The sequence below is a fragment of the Bubalus kerabau genome, chromosome 14, assembly GCF_029407905.1.
Source record: "Bubalus kerabau isolate K-KA32 ecotype Philippines breed swamp buffalo chromosome 14, PCC_UOA_SB_1v2, whole genome shotgun sequence".
Taxonomy (NCBI): domain Eukaryota; kingdom Metazoa; phylum Chordata; class Mammalia; order Artiodactyla; family Bovidae; genus Bubalus; species Bubalus kerabau.
Window position 1 is genome coordinate 24,037,647 of NC_073637.1, and position 18,822 is coordinate 24,056,468.

Below are 18,822 nucleotides of genomic sequence, written 5' to 3' on the forward strand. Positions count from 1 at the left end.
TCAGAATTCAGTTTTATTTCACATTGATAGAAACCGTGAAAAAGATTTACATTTTCCCACGTTACAGCACAGCATTTCAATGGAATATTTCTTGCCATAAGTTAGATCTTACTGATTTGTGTCAGTGAAACAACAGTTTATATTCTTCAAGGTAAAGCAAAATGACTTAGTAAATGATTGTTTAAAAACTGAATCCAGACATAAACATATGGCTTCATTATTCACATGCTCTGTGTAGTCCATACCAAGTCATTTCCATCATCAAATAGCACCCATTTATGAAGATGCCATCCTAACACTGTCCTAGTCAGCTGGAATACAGCAGAAAATGACCAGTAGAAATATCAAGTGTACATTTTTGGTATGTATTAAACTGTGTGGTAACTACACCACATGTATTGAGCTCTGACTAACTTTTGTTACCCATAAATTTATTTTCAAGTAATTTTAACCGATAATTTGAAAAATCTGATTATTTAAAATCAAATAATTGCTATTTTTCATTTGCACAAAAGCTAACTTAAAAAGATCATTTGACTACAGTGAAAATTTTAAATGAGTCTATTGGCAGAGAAGAGTAGAGCAAAATTTTTGAAAGGACTGTTCATTTCCTACAGCAGTCGGTTTCAAACATATGTACAGAATAAGTAAATTCTGTGCTATGAGGAGAATCACCTCAGAGCAAATCATCTTAGAGATTACAGTTTTTAAGATCCGTTTTAAATATTCCAGAACATACTAGAATATGAACTAACTATTCTTTCAGTTAGTTACAGGAAAATACAACCACAGAATTATTTTCATTACCTGCACTGAAGATTCTAGTAACTCTGCAGGTCCAAAATGTGGACTAAACTCCAGTTTAGGAAGTAGTGTACAAACTCTGAAGGGATGTCAGGTTTCTTTCTATAAGTATCAATACATTTTTACTCCACCACGTCTGTGATTCAGAATGTCAAATTACAGCATATATTGACTGTGGGTGTCCATGGCAAGGAGGCAATATTTGGTCTTTTATGAAGGATAACAAGAAGAAAGAACATATTTCTAGAGAGGAGAAAAGAATATTAAATAGAACAGAAATTATATTCAGCAAAGAAAAACCTGGTCCCCAAAATAAAAGGGCCATTAATTCTAGAGAGCAATATTACTCTTTATGGACACTTAATAGCATTATCCCTCTTATAAGGAATAATGTAATAACACCTCATTCTTAATATTATAATCATTAAGTATATAAGAACACATATAAAAATATGGATACTGCATGGTGACTATGTAATTTAGGGATGTGTCCATAGTCCTAAGTCACAGCACGTATAAACCCTTTATGTCTTAACTGCTCATTTACACCTGAACAAAGTTTCATTAAGCATACTAGTAATTTTCAAGTGATGTAGTAAAAAAAAGTCCGGTTGCAGTATTTTATGATTTTGCTGAATTACATTTGGGAGAAAGAAGCTAGCTGCTTCATCTATTTTAATACTAGTGTATCCTGGATCATATCATACAAATACATATAGAGAAATGTCAAAGATCATACATTTCCCACGAGGAGATTTATTTAGTCTGTGTCATTGGTGTATATTTGCAAAACGTTTTAACACTGCAAACATTAGAGGTTTCAAGGTTGGGCACAGGAAGAAGTATGTGCTCCACTGGACGATGCTGGTGTGCACTTCTACACAAGGCCTCTTGGCGGCGTCAGTCAACAGGAGGTAGGAGCTTATCAATGAACTGCTTGATGTCCATCATTTCCTGTTTGGAATAAAGAGGTCTGATAAGCAGTTACACAAATCAGAAATGAAATCCCCACTAAATTCCGCTAACTAAATCCATGGTGTGCACAGATAAGGTGAAACCACAGTTTTACTACAATTACATAAAAAGTGGTGACAGAGAAATGAAGCACCAACAGAAATCTGGGAATACTTCCTACGATGATAGTGATGATTGTATTAATACATTTAATGACTGCTCTGGTGGTATGAAGTCCCAGGAAAATTGTATGCACTTTGTTCCACTGGGGGTCAGGGGGAAGGAAGGTTGAGAAGTGACAATAACCACCTGGAGAAGACATGGTACACACACACAACTATTGTCAACTAAGCGTCAGTGCCCAGCTTCTAACACACCCCCACTAAAACAATGACACTATACCAGCAGCACCAAACACGCTGTGCCTTCATGAGGAATCACACACAACCAGCCACCTGAAGGAGGGAGGGCAGGTGCCCAAAACAGGCCTGGAGAGCCGTGGAAGCGAGCCCATCCCCGAGGACATGGCTCCATGCCTCCTGCCTGTGGCTCCACCTTACCACTGCCCCAGAACAGGCTCCCTGCTGTTACCCCTGGTGTCTGACCTCCCAGATCCACACCCCAGCACACAGAGACCCTTCACTCATATCACCTCCAGCCTACTGTACATCCTTTGTGGTCCCAAAGGTCCCTGCGATGCCCCCTCCTGCAGCCCCACCGCCTCTCACTTTCTGCCCCAAGCTGTCCATCCACTGTCCTCCCATTTGGTGCATAGGTCCCCTCCACACAAACACTGGTGCCCAGGTGCACCCCCGAGTCTTCAGTGTGCTGACCCAGAGGTACTGAGTTTGGGGTCCTGGCTCGGGTGTATGTGTGCTAACCTTGGGGCACCTGTGACGGGATGCCTGCTGTGAGGACCACTGGTTTGGACCTGCAGCCCCTCCCTCCTGGGATCTGGCTGCCAGCCTTGCCAAATCTGATATGTCATCAGGGGTTCAACTGCCTTCTCAGTCACACCTAGAGACCTAGGTCCCCCATCCTTCTAGATAAATCTTACTACTTGCCTTCTCTGCCCTTTAAGCACGTGATTTAGCCAGGCTGACAAGTGCAAACAATGTTAACTTGGACTGCCTTGGTGCTGAGCAGTCAGTTTTTAGTTTTTAGAGCCTCTGAACCTATCCTGACGTCCTTCATTCTTAACAAGCGATCATCCTTCTCAGGTTTTCAGAGAACTTTTAAAAAACTTGTAACGTAACATACATCACAGTCTGCTCGCTATATAGTCACTTGGATATATACCCTTCTCCCCTATTAAAAATTCTCATTTGAGTTAATCTACTTTAGATTTTCGGAGAAGGCAATGGCAACCCACTCCAGTACTCTTGCCTGGAAAATCCCATGGATGGAAGAGCCTGGTGGGCTGAAGTCCATGGGGTCGCTAGGAGTCAGAAACGACTGAGCGACTTCACTTTCACGCACTGGAGAAGGAAATGGCAACCCACTCCAGTGTTCTTGCCTGGAGAATCCCAGGGACAGGGGAGCCTGGTGGGCTGCCGTCTATGGGGTCGCACAGAGTCGGACATGACTGAAGCGACTTAGCAGCAGCAGCAGCACTTTAGATTTTAATAAAGGAATATTTTTTGTCCTTTGATTACATACAATGTTTGCAAGTGGGAAGTCGATGAATGAATGTTGAATTAAATGAAATAAACTTTGATCTAAGTCCTACTAACCTATGGTTCAATGTGAATTCATTCATTAACTTCTTTTAAACCCCCAAGCCATCAAATGTTATTTATCCTAAAAATATCACATGCAAAAAGTTGCAGAGGTATGCCTGTCATCGCTGCTTCCTGTCGTTTACCTGTTGACATGAACTGTGCATCATGCCTGCGTAGGTTCTGAAGGTCACATTGGCTGGATTCACCAATGTCTTCAGCTTCTCAGCAGTGAGAGAACCGAACATCAGGGGGACTAGAGGATCCAGGTCCCCATGGCACTGAAGAATAGAAATGTCTCTATTCACACCACCGATAGGGCCCTGTAGACAACACAACAGAACTGTGTTATTCACTCAAAGGGATGGCGCACTGTGTTAGGCGCGTACAACCAGAGAACAGGCACGTATCATACAGCATGTTCTTACATCACAGGTGACGTCTGGCCACAGAAATGAAACTCCCTCCATCCCTGTGCCCCCCACCTCTTCATTTAAAGGACATAGGATCACCCTGCTTGTATTAAATGTTCTCCTAATGAATCAGTTCCTCAAAGCACATTGTATCCTAGTCATATGTCCAGTGTCTGGACTCAGTATGTTTTAGCTGAATCATGTTCTTCTCAGCTCTTACTTGATTTAAATAAGAAGGTTAATAAACAACACTATGTGTGAGACACCAAAGAGTTACTATATAGTGACAAGGAAAAAAGAAAACACTAGATTTAAAGATGAATTTGAAAATGTCCTTATCCTTCGTGTGTACTATGTACTGCTTTACATGTTGAGTATTTAAAAACTACATTCTCTGGCAAAATTCTGCTATTAAGCAGTGAGCATACTGAGCATTCCAAAAACATTATTTCTATGTATTAAAAATAGCCCTAATTTTTGATATAAATCTTACAGTGTACCAAAGACATCAAATATAGAATTCATGACAGCAAGGACTTCTTTCTTTCTTGTTTTAAGGACTCACTCATTTCTTCCATTTTCTGCAATCCACAGTAAAGGCATTGTAGTGTGCAGATAAAGTCTAAATAAATACATCACAAAGTAAACATATACTTTCTGTACTTTCAGCTCAATTTGTTGTGAACCTAAAACCGCCCTAAAAATTTAAGTTAATTACTACTATAGCCCTGTCGCTCAGTCGTGTCCGACTCTTTGCGACCCCGTGGACTGTAGCCTACCAGGCTCCTCTGTCCATGGGATTTTCCAGGCAATAGTACTGGAATGGATTGCCATTTCCTTCTCCAGGGGATCTTCCCAACCCAGGGATCGAACCCAGGTCTCCCGCATTGTAGACAGACGCTTTACCGTCTGAGCCACCAGGGAAGTCCTAATAAGCTAATATGGGGCTGTTCTCAACAATATCGGCCACCTCAGAGCTCAGCGATGCCCCGCTGCACGCATGCGTCAGGCACCTGTGGAAACGAAGCCCGCAGTGGCAGCCAGCAGCTGAGAGCGGTGACCCCGGCCAGCTTCTGCTGTGTGGTCAGAGCCGTGTACAGAGATAAAGCTCCTCCCTGGAGAGATAACAGGCAGAGTCAGTGGGGCGGATCTGCTGCCAAGAGCAGTGGGGGTGATTCTTGTTATCAATACCATCTGTTAGAAAAAAAGTCACACTGGATGGCTGACATCTAATGAAATTAGGCAAACTGGTAGAAACACACACACCCCCCAGCAGCACGTCCTCCAGGACTTGACTCTCCACCTTGAAGGCAGTCATGAGACCCCAGTGATGCCCCAACCAGCCAAGATGCAGTTTGAACAGCAGAGTTCATGGCTGCCCTGACAATGCTTGAGGGGTAGTCCAAATTTATAGTCACTATCCTCTCTGCAAAGTCTTGGGTAGAAAATCAAATCTGGTCTTAAACTGGTGTTACTTTCCAAAAGAAGAATTCAGGATGATAAGGACTGTCTGGGGGGATACCTCGGGAGCACTGTCCGGCAGCTCACAACCCCCCCGCCCAGGCCTGGAGCCTGCATTCACTCTGGCCCACTGCTTCCAGGGCCACACAAGGATGTGGGAGCCTTTCTCATCTGAGAAATTCAGTGACTGTCACACTCTGTGTGGCTGGAACTGTAACATGTAAGCTCAAGAATGGGAAAAGCGAGAGGAAGCAGAGGCCAACCACAGATGGCGAGGCAAGTGAGGCTGATGGGCAGATGCAGGGGGAGAACACCTGAGTCCCAGCTGCCTCCGGGATCCTGGCTTCATTCTCATTGCTGGCTTCTGGGATGTGACCCCAGACTCGTAACTTACTCTTTCTTGCCTAAGGTGTTAGGATTTAGTTTCTGCCTGCTCTAATCAACGAATCTCATTGACAGACTCCTGTCTGAACCAAGTGCTCATTCCTATAACCACATGTATGTCACAGTGTGTGCACTACAATGTACATTACCCGTGACTTCCAATAAATACCGCATCAACAGCGCGTCTTTTTACTGTATCATATCAACAACCTATGTTTCCATCGAATTCTAACTTCTAAATGATTCCTTAATTCTGATACTGCCCTAATTCAGGTCATCTGGATGCTAAACTGTTGCCTTGGAGAATTTACAGATTGGCAGTGAGGGCAGTTTGGGGGGTGGGAGGTGACATGGCAAACAGGTGATGAGCTGAAATTAAGATGTAAATGCCAGTACGTCGTAACTGTAGAAAAAGTACCGCAGGTGGGAGAAAAAGTACAGGAAGAGAAGAAAGATGCCAAAAGTAAACACCATACACTTTTATCTAAAATCTGTTCTGCATGACAAGAAAAAAGAGGACAGAATGACATCACCAAGACTGACTTGGCTCCCCTCACCAGAACCATCTACTCCAGAATGGGAACCACAGAGGGATCCTCAAACAGGGTGCGGCTGAAGCACCCCCAACCTTGGGACCAGCACAGATGCAGGGGTGGTCAGCAAGTGGTTGGCGCAGCCCCCCAACTGGGGTCCCCTTTGTCCGGGCCCCTACTCTGATCCCACCCAACTGGGATTCCAGGGGGTTCGTGGGGCTCGACCGCTGGGAATTTGTGAGAAAAAGAAGGAAGGGATTTTTCTCTTTGACCTTATTTCCCATCAGTCATCTCCTCCTGGGACAGGGCCTCATACCCGTGTTTCAGCAGTTTTATCTAGAGGGGCACACACTATTAACAGATACAGCTATGTGTGCGCTGTGGTTACTCAAGAAAAACACATTCCAGGCTCCAATTGATTTCCTTAAATAAACTGACTTTCAAGTCGTAATCTATGGAGTGAAGCCTATCACTGAGAGAGAAAACTAGAAAAGAAGAACTTCCCAGTCCAATCAAACTTAATTCAGCATTAAAGGTAAGGAGTACATCATATTCTGTAACATCTTCTAAAAACAGGACTCCCATAAAAAAAGGATCAGGACTTCTAGACAAATAGACCGATGACACGCCACCCAAACTTTTATCTTACCTGAGAAAATCCTCCCAAAATAATTCTGTTAGAAGGAATGCCATTCTTCACCTCTTGATCTATCAAAGCTTTTACTAAAAATAACATAAAAAAATAAAATCACCAAAAATTAAATCACCAATACTTTCAAAGTCCACTGATGTGCTTTTCCATTATTAATTTTTTCCTATTTAAATTGTATCAGTGTATTAAAGGTCAAAACAAGTGAAAAACTTGAAGCACTCTTTTAAAATACAAAATTAGGATATATTTTCAAGAACTCAATTTTGTAGGCACTGCTTAAACTGTTCAATTATTTGTCACGTGATCTGTAAAGCAGTTTTTTCTCTCATCAGTGTGGAGGGATATGAATATTCCTTTATCCACGGTCCATTCTGCTCATATACATTTTATAGTTCTTTCTCTCCAATGAACCTCAGGCATTTGTACCTAAAAGCTGTTACTTTAAAATCGTAGATAGTTAAGTACTTTACGTGGGTTGTGATTTACAGTGCTTGAATAATTTACCTTATTATTTAAAAACCCCAAACACAGTATTAATTTTCCCTATAGCCAGTAAATAATGTGGTGGTGGCGGGGGAAACAGATGAATTCTTTTGTTTCCGCAAAATATTTCAACACATATCACTAACTATATTACTCGGTAACTCCCTATAATTCCATTTTTCTTTATAATACTATGAGAATAACTGCCCCTTTTTACAAATTTATCTCCTTTCACTTTTGATATATGTATGTAAGAGTTTCACCTTTTTAAGATGAAAATTTCCAAATTTAACTGGCCACAAGTATGAGATATTCTGTGACTTTCTCTGTTTGCCTACATCAATGAAAGCAAAATGATGCATCTGACAGCACTCAAGCTTTATAAAATGCCATTCCTCCCCATCCACCTCATCTTCATGGACCATAATTAACAGTCCAACAAGGTAAGAGTGATCAGAAAAGGGTGGCATAGTGCCACCACCTGAGTTTAGACAGCTGCATCGTTTTCATCAACAGCAATACAACAACCGAATCTACTATAAAACTTTCCTTACTTACCATTTTCTGCTGCCTGTTTAATTCCAGTTTCATCCTCCAGTGAATCTGGCGAAAGCCCAATAATGTCAAACCTGGAAAACAAAGCAAAGTCCTAAAAGAATTGTTTGATTCTAAGAATATCTACCTTTGATAAGAAGATGGTAACTTCAGAGAAAAAAGGCTAACCAGAAATATTCTCTAGAACATTAAATTCAAACTAAACTGTTTCTGGACTTCCAGATAGTTCAGATGGTAAAGAATCCACTTGCCAATGCAGGAGACACAGGAGTCGTGGGTTTGATCCCTGGATCGAGAAGATCCCCTGAAGAAGGGCATGGTACCCCACTCCAGCATTCTTGCCTGGAGAATTCCAAGGACAGGAGACCCTGGTGGGCTACAGTCCATGGAGTTGCAAAGAGTCAGATACAACTTAATGACTAAATAACAACAACTGTCTCTGCAGGCCAAACAGTCAACTTAAATGTCTGAATATGATATCCTGTGAGTTCCTTTTGCGCTAAGTAGACGCAGATGCTATTAGAAAGTCACTGTCACATAATTTAGAGTTAGAAACACCTGCAGAATGACCTAGTCTAACCTGACACCTGGGGAGGAATCTTCAGCCCTTGAGACACCTGAATAGATGCCATCTCTTCACTTCACTCCTAGTCATCCTAAGTCTACTGGCTGGAGATCCCTGCACCAGCGCGGCACCTCACACGCAAGGCCTGCGCCTGCTGCACAAGGCCCTCGGGCTGCCTCCACCACAGTCTGCAGAGCCTGTCACCACTTGACCCTGAATCTGGGTCTGCCCCGCTGTCCGCTACGTGTTCAGACTACGGTCAGGAGCTATGTGAGGTGGAAGTCTTGGTGTCAGACAGGGATTCTGTCAGAGAAGGAAGAGAGAAGAATTAGAGGCCACCGTGGGCAGGAACCTGTGAGAGTCACCAAGGAATCTCCCATAGACACAGATGAACATTCAGGTGGGTTAGAAGGGGTGGGGACAAGCAGAGGATAAGGTGGCAACACACTGGAGACCCCAAGATGTCCTGACAGGAGTGTGGAGACAGGGGAGCAAACAAGCAGGAACAAGTATGCCTGCTGGTTAGGTCTGAGCTAAGTGCCTTCAGAGATGGGGCAGCTCCAGGTGGCAGAGCCCAGGGGAGATGTGGGTGCCTGAGGCTGAGAGAGGAAAAGGTCAGCGGGAAGAGAAGAGTCCTGGAAGCAACAGACATTCAAGGCTGTGAATGGGCCACGGACATCGGATCCCCAAGTCACCGGAAAGGTAAGATGTCGGCAGGACCCAGGGGTTGGAGTCGTCATTTCTGAGCAGACCTGAGGGCAGGGCTCTCAGAGCAGCAGGAGGAACGCTGGCCTGGACGCAGCTCAGAGAACAAAGGAGCGACTGTGAAGCACACGGGGAACGCCTGGCACCCTGTCGACCCCCAGAGGGCTCATCAGGAAGTGGTCTCCCCACACACCCGCCAGCCTGCCAAGCCGAGGCGGGAGGTGGACGCCCCATCTGGTCACAGCAGTCAGCAGAGGCGTGTCAAGTGGTGAGGGACACTCTGCAGCATTTCTACCCACCCACTCACTCCTCTTTCTCTACCTGCTGTCGCAGCTCCTTCAGTTTACCCCTGAACCTAAGTCATGAGAACCATTTCACTTTAGAACTTTGCAACTTAAAGACAGTTCATTAAAAATTGATGTATGCAAAAGCAATTTTGATTAAAACAAAAACAAAAAAAAGAAAAACTTACAAAAAAACCCCCCTAAGTAAAAAGTTGTTAGTAAATTAGTGAAGTCTTACTTACCATGATGGCATGGCCATGTTCATATTTAATGTTACAGGCATAACCGGCCTACATGGGGAAGAAAAAAGAAAAACAAGAATAATACACCAAAGCACAGAACCTAGTCAACACCATCTGTTGCAGATAATTACTCGAGGCTCACACAACATCCAGTGTGCAATTTTAAACAGATGATCTGCTTAGCTGCACGCACACCTGTACAACTCTGTGCTCCACACTCTCCAAATGGTTCTTGAGACAAAAGCGGCCACTGGGATGGACTAAAGTTGGCAAAAAAAAATATCTTTCTTTATCAACACCTTTACTCGATACTTTCAGACCAGACGTGAGAAAGAAAACAGTGGCCAACATGGCTGGAAATGTCTGAGACTGGCTAAGCAGGGGGCAAGGGATGCAAGCAACTTATTGCACAGAAAAGGTGATGTCGATTCCCGTAGGCTCAATGACATGTGTGCTGATTTTCTAGTTCTTACCTGCTTACAAGACCTCTAAATAAATAAGGGAAACACAAGCTTTGCCTGAGTATCCATTATACCCAACTCAGTTCTGTGCTGACAATGTTGGACCACCCACCTGCAGCCAGGTACCAAAGAAGAGAAGAACAGACACACTCTAACTGCATCTCACCACCATCCTCCTTACTTGAGAAACAAGTCCACCTTAGATGTCACAAAATCTTAGCGAAATTTCCTTGAGGACATAAACTTGCTTCCCTAGGTTCAAAGATAGGTTTACACCAAATTCAGTCTGGGGGCCAATAACAATAGAGCAGGAATTCCAACTGCATCAAGAATTCTGTCTCTGGCCTGAGTCATTAAGAAGCACACAGCAACCCTGGCCACAGTATGTGGCTGTCGCTGACAACAGTTAAGATGAAGAAGATGAAGCCTTTGGTACAGGATAAGAAGAGGAGGGAACCTTTTCTTACCTAGTCTCAGATACTCTTCCTCTTTCGTATTTATCGACTCTGCTGCTATGACCACTTCCGAGGCTGAACTACTGACCCGTCAGCACTCGTCTCATCCCACCGGCTTCTCCACAGCTACCACTCCTCAGCACCCTCTGACCTAAGACCTGCTCATCTCAGGGACTTTCTGAATTTGCTCAAAACTTACTAGTATCTTTTGGACACCTACAAATATTTTCAGGATTCAAAGCCAAATCTAACAGACTCCAAAGTATGTGTTCTCTTTGTGCTGCATCATACTGTTTCTAATTGATGGAATTTGAAAGGGTTTTCAAGGTAGTCACAAACCTGACAGGTAAATCCCCTTCAGAGACAGCTCATGGATATCCTCAGAGCTTAACAGGTATCTGTGTATCTACAGGAATTTTTCTGGCTGCTGTGAGTTCAATCGATCTCCAAAATAGCATTATTTTAAATTTTGCAATTAAAAAAAAAAAAGAAAGAAAAATTCAAGGTAACCAGGTCACATTTATGTTTTAAAGAACTTACTAATCTTTAGTTTGAAGCTGAACATACACAAATGCATTTCTGGAAAAGCAAAGCTATCATGATGCTTCTTCTCTGGACTCCAAATCGCAAGCCTGAAAACTGGAAACACTTACGCATGCGGGCAGATGTATTTGATGTGAGCGCTTCTGATCCCGGCAAAGGCTTCTGCCCATCCATGCCTGGTGGAGAAGTAACGTCATTAGATACTGTTTTACAGTCCCGTTAGTTAGTAACAGAATAGTTACTTACATTTGTAAAGATAAATTTTAACCCCTTAAAAAATCATTGCCAACCTAGAAATAACCCAAAGCGTGTGATTTCAGCTTTACCGTGAGAAACTCTCTAATGGTTCCTAAAGAACAGTGTTTTCTCTTTCATATACTTCACTGGGCCTTCAAATCTACAAAGTGCATTTTTTTAAGCTCTATAATCTCCCAACCATATGCCTAACAAAATACCCAAGACAGATGATATAATTCATTTTATATGAAGAAAAAAACCTCAGAGGGGTAAAGCAACTATCTGCTATCTCTCTTTTGCTACTACACCAATCAAAAATAAAACAACTCTAACATTCACTCTTTGTGCAAATGTGGACATATGTTCAAAATGGAGTAAGAGAAAAACTAGAAAAATATAAATGTCATCAAAATCCTTCCAGCCAGAAATAAAGTTAATCTTTTTACATATTTTTTCCAAGTTCTGCATGCTATCACTGGAGAGGTAAACACAGATTTAAGAAGAGTGGGATCACACTACAAACACACAGCTCCCTACTTACTTACACTTGACATTACACCTGGTACTTTCTACATGTTACCTCTGTGTGCTCAGGTGCTTAGGTTGTGTCCAGCTCTTTGTGACCCTATGGACTGTGGCCTGCCAGGCTCCTCTGTCCATGGGATTCTTCAGGCAAGAATACTGGAGTGGGTTGCCCTCCTCCAGGGGATCTTCCCGACCCAGGGATCGAACCCACATCTCCTGTGGCTCCTGCATTGCAGGCAGATTCTTTACCACTGAGCCACCAGGGAAGCCCCATTACCTCTACTAAAGGGTAAAATAAAAGTAACTTAAGCCTTTTCTGGATAAAATGGTTTTGAAATAAATGTTAACTGCTTTTCTGTTAACTACTTCTCTATTTTAATCCACCTTCCCCAAAAGTGTTAAGGACACAGAAACCTCACTGAAAAGGCAAACACAGAGAGGGCTGAAACCAATACTGTAGACTGTCAGTGAATACACACAGAATGAAGGAATGTTTTAGAAGATCACTATTTGGCAACCATCACAATAACAGATGCAGACAGCAATCATTAATGGATGCTAAATCCAGAGGTGAAAAATGGACATTTTTATGAAATCATAGCATCTACCCACCAAATACTTTTTAAGTGCAATTATACTTACTAATGGAGAAGGCAATGGCACCCCACTCTAGTACTCTTGCCTGGAAAATCCCATGGACGGAGGAGCCTGGAAGGCTGCAGTCCATGGGGTCGCTGAGTGTCGGACACGACTGAGCAACTTCCCTTTCACTTTTCACTTTCATGCATTGGAGAAGGAAATGGCAACCCACTCCAGTGTTCTTGCCTGGAGAATCCCAGGGACAGGGGAGCCTGGTGGGCTGCCGTCTATGGGGTCGCACAGAGTCGGACACGACTGAAGCGACTTAGCAGCAGCATACTTACTAATTTATTCTGGAGACACTTGGTAGGCACTATCTTAACCAGGTAGTGAAACATAAAATCATCATCAGAGGCACAAAAATCAACCCAGTGAGAAGTCACATAAACCAGACTGAGGGCCAGCCCACCTAGGAACTGGTTTGTCAGGGAGAAGGGTCCAGGTCACCAAAGCTAAGAAGATGGACCGATCCAGACTGAAGGAGCCTCAGGAGATTTGACAGTTCAACCTGACCAGCTCACTTGTGATCTGGACCCACAAAGGACACTGCTGGTCAGAGCAGGGGGATGTGACTGTGGATGGTGGGTTTGACGGGAGCCTCAGGTCAACATCAACAGCCTGACCGATGGGTATGCTGTGGTCACACGGCCGTGCCTTCTGCTTGCAAAACACACTGCAGCTCTGTGGAGTAACGAGGCAACAAGCCTGCAACTTTATTCTTGAATGTATGAGAAATGTTAACAACTGGGCAATCTGAGTGAAGGGCAAAAGGACCTCTGGATACTACTTCTGTAACTTTCATGTAAATTTGAAGTTATTTTAATAGAAGCAGCTAAAATTTTACACTAAGACAATGAATGGAACGTAACCTGTTAAGTGATTCTATGAGTCCACATGACAGAAGTGAGGAGGGTCAAGCCAAAAACGCAAGGGGAGTGGCAGTTAGAGAACCACGTCACAGTAACACCTGCCTCCAGTGAGAATCACCCGTGGAAAAAGCCCTGGGTCAAAGTCCGCTGTACGATTTGCATCATCTAAAAGCACCTCCCCACGACTTGCGCTTACCACACAGGGAAAACAAGGCGGCGAAGCCCCAAAGGAAGAGACCACCTTCACCAAGTGGCCCAGGGCGGCATCAGTAACGGGACAGAGGACCCCGTCTGGCTCCCAGTGTGAGGTAATGAACGGGGCTGAACTGCCATGTGAGGAAGTGCCACACAAACCTAAACAGGGGACCAGTCCCATCCGTGCAGAAAGGTAAACATCCAGAACACCAGAGAGGAGCAGAGGGACTGTCCCAGATTAAAAGAGACTCGAGCGCTGCAGCTGCTCAGGGCAGCGCGGCAGGGACTGAAGGGCAAGCGGAGAGGATTACTACAAAGGACATTACTGGGGCAGCTGCCAAGGTCTGTTAGGTAACAGGGTAGACGGATAAGAACATTAAAGAAGTGCTAAACTTCCTGAATCAGATACTGTTCTGTGGTTATACAGGAGACTCTGCTCGTGCTTAGGAGGTAAGTGCTAAAGTTGGGAAGTAAAGAATCATGGTACTGGCAACTTTTCCAAGTTTAGGCAAACACAGTAACATGTTAGTTAGAGCTCAGTGAATCTGAGTAGAAGGAATCGAGGAATCTGTTTTACTCTAGCATATGCTCAGTCACTCAGTCATGTCCAACTCTTTGCGACCCTATGGACTGGAGTCCACAAGGCTCCTCTCTGTCCATGGGATTATCCCAGCAAGCATACTAGAGTGGATAGCCATTTCCTCCTGCAGGGGATCTTTCAGACCAGGGATCGAACCAGTCTCCTCTCCTGGCAGGTGGAGTCAGGAATCACTGACTCCTGACTGAGTCACCACTGAGTCACTCAGTTACCACTGAGTCACCTGGGAAGCCCCTTTATTCTTGCAACTCTTCTATACCTTTGAAAGTATTAAAAAAAAATTTTTTTTAATACTCTCAAAAGTATTTATCTTTTGGGTTGTAGGATTTCAACTGATTTCATTCTCTTCTCAAATATATTTGAATCTGAATTTTTTTTACAAGACAAATGTAACACTTCCATAATCATAACAAAAGCTATCTTTATTTTGGAAGGAAAACTGATCTCAGGCAATATAGTGTGGACTAACACATTTTATTATACAGGTTACGCAGAGGAACATGTGGTCAGATGTGTTTCTTGCAGAACTTTTCAGAGCTTTAAACATGCTAGTGCCCACACAGTAAAGCTTCAAAGGGAGAATAAGCCATATCATATTCCCTTGACACTAAGATATAATCTAAGTGGCACCACTGAAAAAACTCTTTTTATAAAAAAAAAAATCACCACCACAACAAACACATATAAGATGAATACCAAAAAAAAAAAAAAAAAAAAGATGAATACCAATCTCAGAAACATAAAATGTGGGGAAAATGACATATGGGAATTGAGAAAATATGGAATTACACAGGGTCTCCCAATCTCATTTGGCCACCAAACACTTTTCATGAGGAATCTACAGGACATAGACTGCTAGATCCAAGTTAAGACAGCACACCTTGGCTGGCCCTGCAAAAAAGAACCTTAACCAAAAAAAAAAGAAAGCTGCCCATTTTTATAGCAACAAACTGAATTGCTTAATCCTCTTCACCCTGCAAGTCAACCTGACAAAAGAACCTCAGTTCTCCAAAAACTATCTTAAACACTGAATTACCATTTGTCAGATAGGCTGCTGCTGAATTTTCTCATGTGTTAATGCAACCAGTTAAATGTCAGCTTTCTTTGGTGCCACCCCACCAAGCACTGTCAGAACTGAGACCTCTAATTTTTGTCCTTCAGAACTCTAATTTTTTATATAAACTTCACTCTTAGTCAAGATGTCACAGCTGCTCTCAGCCTTTATAATCTCACGGTGGTCATTTTCGTCACCATCTCACTCATAACTTCTGTCTAAAGTATCTGGCTACACTGGGGTCCACACAGAACCTTCCTCCAAATGAAGCTTTTTTCTCTTGCCCTGATTCTTCAGGCCTCAAAGCTCTTTATTGGGAAAGTTGCAGGGGACCAAGATGCTCTCTGTCAGGTAATAAAACAGGGCTTCTCTAAAAACCTCTGGATTAGACAGATAGATGGATAAATAAATAGGAAAACAAGTCTTTCTTTTTCATAGAACTACGTGTTGACCATAAAGTCCTATAACCCTTCCCATACATAACTCCATGTAAGGCATGGACCTCCACTTGGGAGGCCTAAAAGGATTTAAGACTTAATCTAATTCTAGCCCAGTGCCTCCTTGTAAAGACTCAATAGTGTCTTGGCTCCTTTATCAAAATTTATTTGTTTCACTTTCCCTCCAATTCTGTAATTTTTTAACAATTTTATAACAACAATTTGACTGACATTTCAAACAGATAATCATGGATTTAAATTTTAAAAACCCCTCAGGACTTCTCTGGTGGTCCAGGGGTTGACTTTGAGCTCTTAATGCAGGGGGCCTGGGTTTGAGCCCTGTTCAGGGAATTAGATCCTCATGCAGCAAGGAAGATTTTGCACACTGCAATAAAGATCCCAGGTTGCCGCAACTAAGATCTGGCATAGCTCCCCGGCTTCCGCCCCAAAAAGCTCTCAATACAGAGAAAAGCTGAGTGACAGATAAACCATAGGGCTAAAGCCATGTGTCTGATAAGCCTCCGAACAAATCTTTAAACTGCATCCTCTGCCTTTCAACTGATTTTTGAACAGAACATCTAAGATTTCATTCAGAACACTCACATTGCTAGTATCTCACTAAACAAAATGCACCAGTTCTTCTCAAGCTGCCCTGAAATTTCACCTCCGGCAAGTTCTCAAGTGCAGGCTCTACAAACATACCTCCCAACTCTGGCATCCAGTACCCATGGCAACTCAAGGAGGAGTTTGCAGTTTTAATATGTTCCAGAAACACAAGTTGATGCATGACAAATTAAGAGGATGGGGGAAACTGCAGGGGGAGGGGCTGGGAATCAAAAAAGAAAGGATTCTATCTCATGACCAAAGTGTAAGAAATATAACTAGCAGTCTTTTTTATACAATCCTAGATTTCTTCAACAGTGAATTCTTGCTCGTGTAGGGGTGCCTGACCTCGCTCATCAGGGTACTAAGGATGGTACCTACCCTGTGTCTCCCAATCCATGAAGGAAGATCACCTAGAAGAGAAGAGAGCAATGACTGCTTAATACCCCCAAGAAACCACCAGAATGTCACAGCCCCGGGATCTGGTTAAGCTGGATACCAGGAGTCACAGAACACTGCCTTCAGCAAGTTAATTATCTCCACAGACCTCGCTGAAGCGGCAAAAATACTTAACTTCTCTCTTTGCAGCTCCTCAGATAACTTACGTGGGGTTTTAGCACTTCTTGAGGTTCCAGTTAGACATGCTTCTGGGCAAACGATCACATTCTACAGAACACAGTTGTCTCTTTCAGGTCAGACCGTGAGAGTCTCACCTACACGGTAGAATTTTTCCATCACAAAAAAGGAGCTTCGCGGGGTAAAAGTTTGAGATCCTCACGCACAAGTTTCCTAAGGAGTGGCACCCCTGATCGGAAACGACACTAAACCTTCAAACTCTGAGATGAGGGGTGTGAGGTGCGAAAATAAAGTCCTGTTTCTGGGGGCTAAGGCCTTTCCCATCCACAGACAGGCAGAAACCTGCTCCAGAGCTGCCTGGGGCTAGGGCGCCGTCGTCTCACATGGGGGCCTAGGAGTGGGGTGCCGGCGGGGAGGGGGCGGGGAGGGAGGTCCCTGGGCCGGGGCGCGGTAGGGGACTCTGGACGTGGGCGGGGAGCTCAGGATGGGATGGGGGTTCTGGCTGGAGGTTCAGGATGGGGACAAGTGGATCGGGACTAGGGACTCAGGATTGGGGACAAGGGGATCGGGGCACGGGCTCAGGATGGGGACACAGGGATCTGGGCTAGGAGCTCAGAATGGGTACACGGGGCCGGGGGCTCAGGATGGGGATGGGAGCTCGAGGGTAGGAAAACAGCCTCCCGCTCGCCGTGACCCCGCGCCCTCCGCACACAGCCGGGCCAGGCGGCGCCTATCACCCCCGCCCGACCGCACCCGACCCACCGGCCCGGCGTCCCGCCCCCTCCCCCCGGCCCGCGGGCGCCCCGGCGCGCGCCCGAGCCCGCACTCACCGCGGCGGTGGCCTTCCGGGCGGCAGGCACGATGGCGGGCAGCGGAGCCGACATGTTATTGCCGCACATACACCGGCTCCAGCGGCCGCGCGTCGGAAGCGGAAGGCGGAGCGGGCGCCCGGCCGGGCCCAAGGGCGTGCGAGCGGCGAGTCGGGCCCGCCCACGGGCGCGCGCTCTGGCGCGTGCGCGCCCCCCGGCCCCGCGCGTCCCTGCCGCCCTTCGCGCCGCTGCCCGCGCGTCACAATGTTCCGCCGAGTGGCGCCCGGTTGGCTGCGGCCGAGGGCTGCCTGAGCTGACCTCCGCGTGCGGGCCGCGCATGCTCCATGCGGGCGGAGGGCTGGTGGGCCGGGGCGCGCGGTCACTGACGACCCCGGGCATTCGGTCTCTGCCCTACGAAGGTGGGGACTTGGGGCAGCTTTGGCGGCGTTTCTTGTAGGGGCCGCTCCCCTCCTCCTCTAAACTGCAGCTGGAGAGGGAAACGGTTGTCACCGGGTTTCCACGGTTCACCGGTGGGCGGATGTGGAGTTAATACTGATTTAGGCACCCGACCACGGGAGGGGGCCCAATGCCTATCTACTACATGGTGGGGTCTGGGAGGAGCAGAGATGGGCGCACTTAAAAGTTAGAATGCCCTGACCTTCGGAAGGTTACGACTGACCTCTGGTGAAAAGCCACAACTTGTGAGCTATGGTTCTGTTTTGTTTGGGAGCTCACTGAGGACTGTACCCTGGGACACAGCCTCTGAGCGCTGAGGAGCATCTCTGGAATGGGGGGCCTGGGCGAGGTCAGCATCTATACGATTTTGGTCCAAGTGTTCAGATGGTCAAGCAGCATTTCTGTAGGTTGCTGGTAGTCAGGAGAAAATACGGTTTTGGTGCTTTTCTGAAGATGGGAAGATACCAGTTTGGGTTCATAAAAATTTTCACCTGGAAGTATCTACTGTCTGAAGGCCTTTCTTTAGCTGAGTTCTGACAGCTCCCTCTCTGCAACTTTCAGTTCATTCTTTGCGTTTTCTCCTGGAACACAGATGCCTCCTTCTTTACTGTC

At 45.0% G+C, this 18,822-nt stretch overlaps 1 protein-coding gene across 4 annotated transcripts; it reads right to left on the reverse strand.

Annotated features, from left to right (window-relative positions):
- On the reverse strand, positions 1-17,970 carry LYPLA1 (lysophospholipase 1). Of its 4 annotated transcripts, XM_055546000.1 has the most exons (10): positions 17,776-17,906; positions 16,975-17,082; positions 16,751-16,782; positions 11,323-11,388; positions 9,754-9,801; positions 7,961-8,031; positions 6,917-6,990; positions 4,903-5,004; positions 3,623-3,799; positions 1-1,758 (listed from the first exon to the last, which is right to left on the reverse strand). In XM_055546000.1, the coding sequence occupies exons 5-10, from the start codon at positions 9,792-9,794 to the stop codon at positions 1,705-1,707; spliced, it is 519 nt and encodes a 172-aa protein (XP_055401975.1). In that variant the 5' UTR covers positions 9,795-9,801; positions 11,323-11,388; positions 16,751-16,782; positions 16,975-17,082; positions 17,776-17,906; the 3' UTR covers positions 1-1,704. The 4 variants fall into 4 exon arrangements, with proteins under 4 accessions (XP_055401975.1, XP_055401972.1, XP_055401974.1 ...); XM_055545997.1 differs by lacking the exon at positions 16,975-17,082 and having other exon boundaries at positions 17,776-17,967; XM_055545999.1 differs by lacking the exons at positions 4,903-5,004; positions 16,975-17,082 and having other exon boundaries at positions 17,776-17,970.
- Between the last annotated feature and the right edge of the window lie 852 nt (positions 17,971-18,822).

Coding starts and splice junctions, on each gene's coding strand:
- LYPLA1 (XM_055545997.1), bottom strand. CDS start 17,844: ATGTGCGGCAATAACATGTCGGCTCCGCTGCCCGCCATCGTGCCTGCC. Junction 11,389..16,750: donor CATGGATTGGGAGACACAGG/GTAGGTACCATC, acceptor CTTCTCCACCAG/GCATGGATGGGCAGAAGCCT. Junction 3,800..4,902: donor TGCGGGCTTCGTTTCCACAG/GTGCCTGACGCA, acceptor TGTTGTCTACAG/GGCCCTATCGGTGGTGTGAA.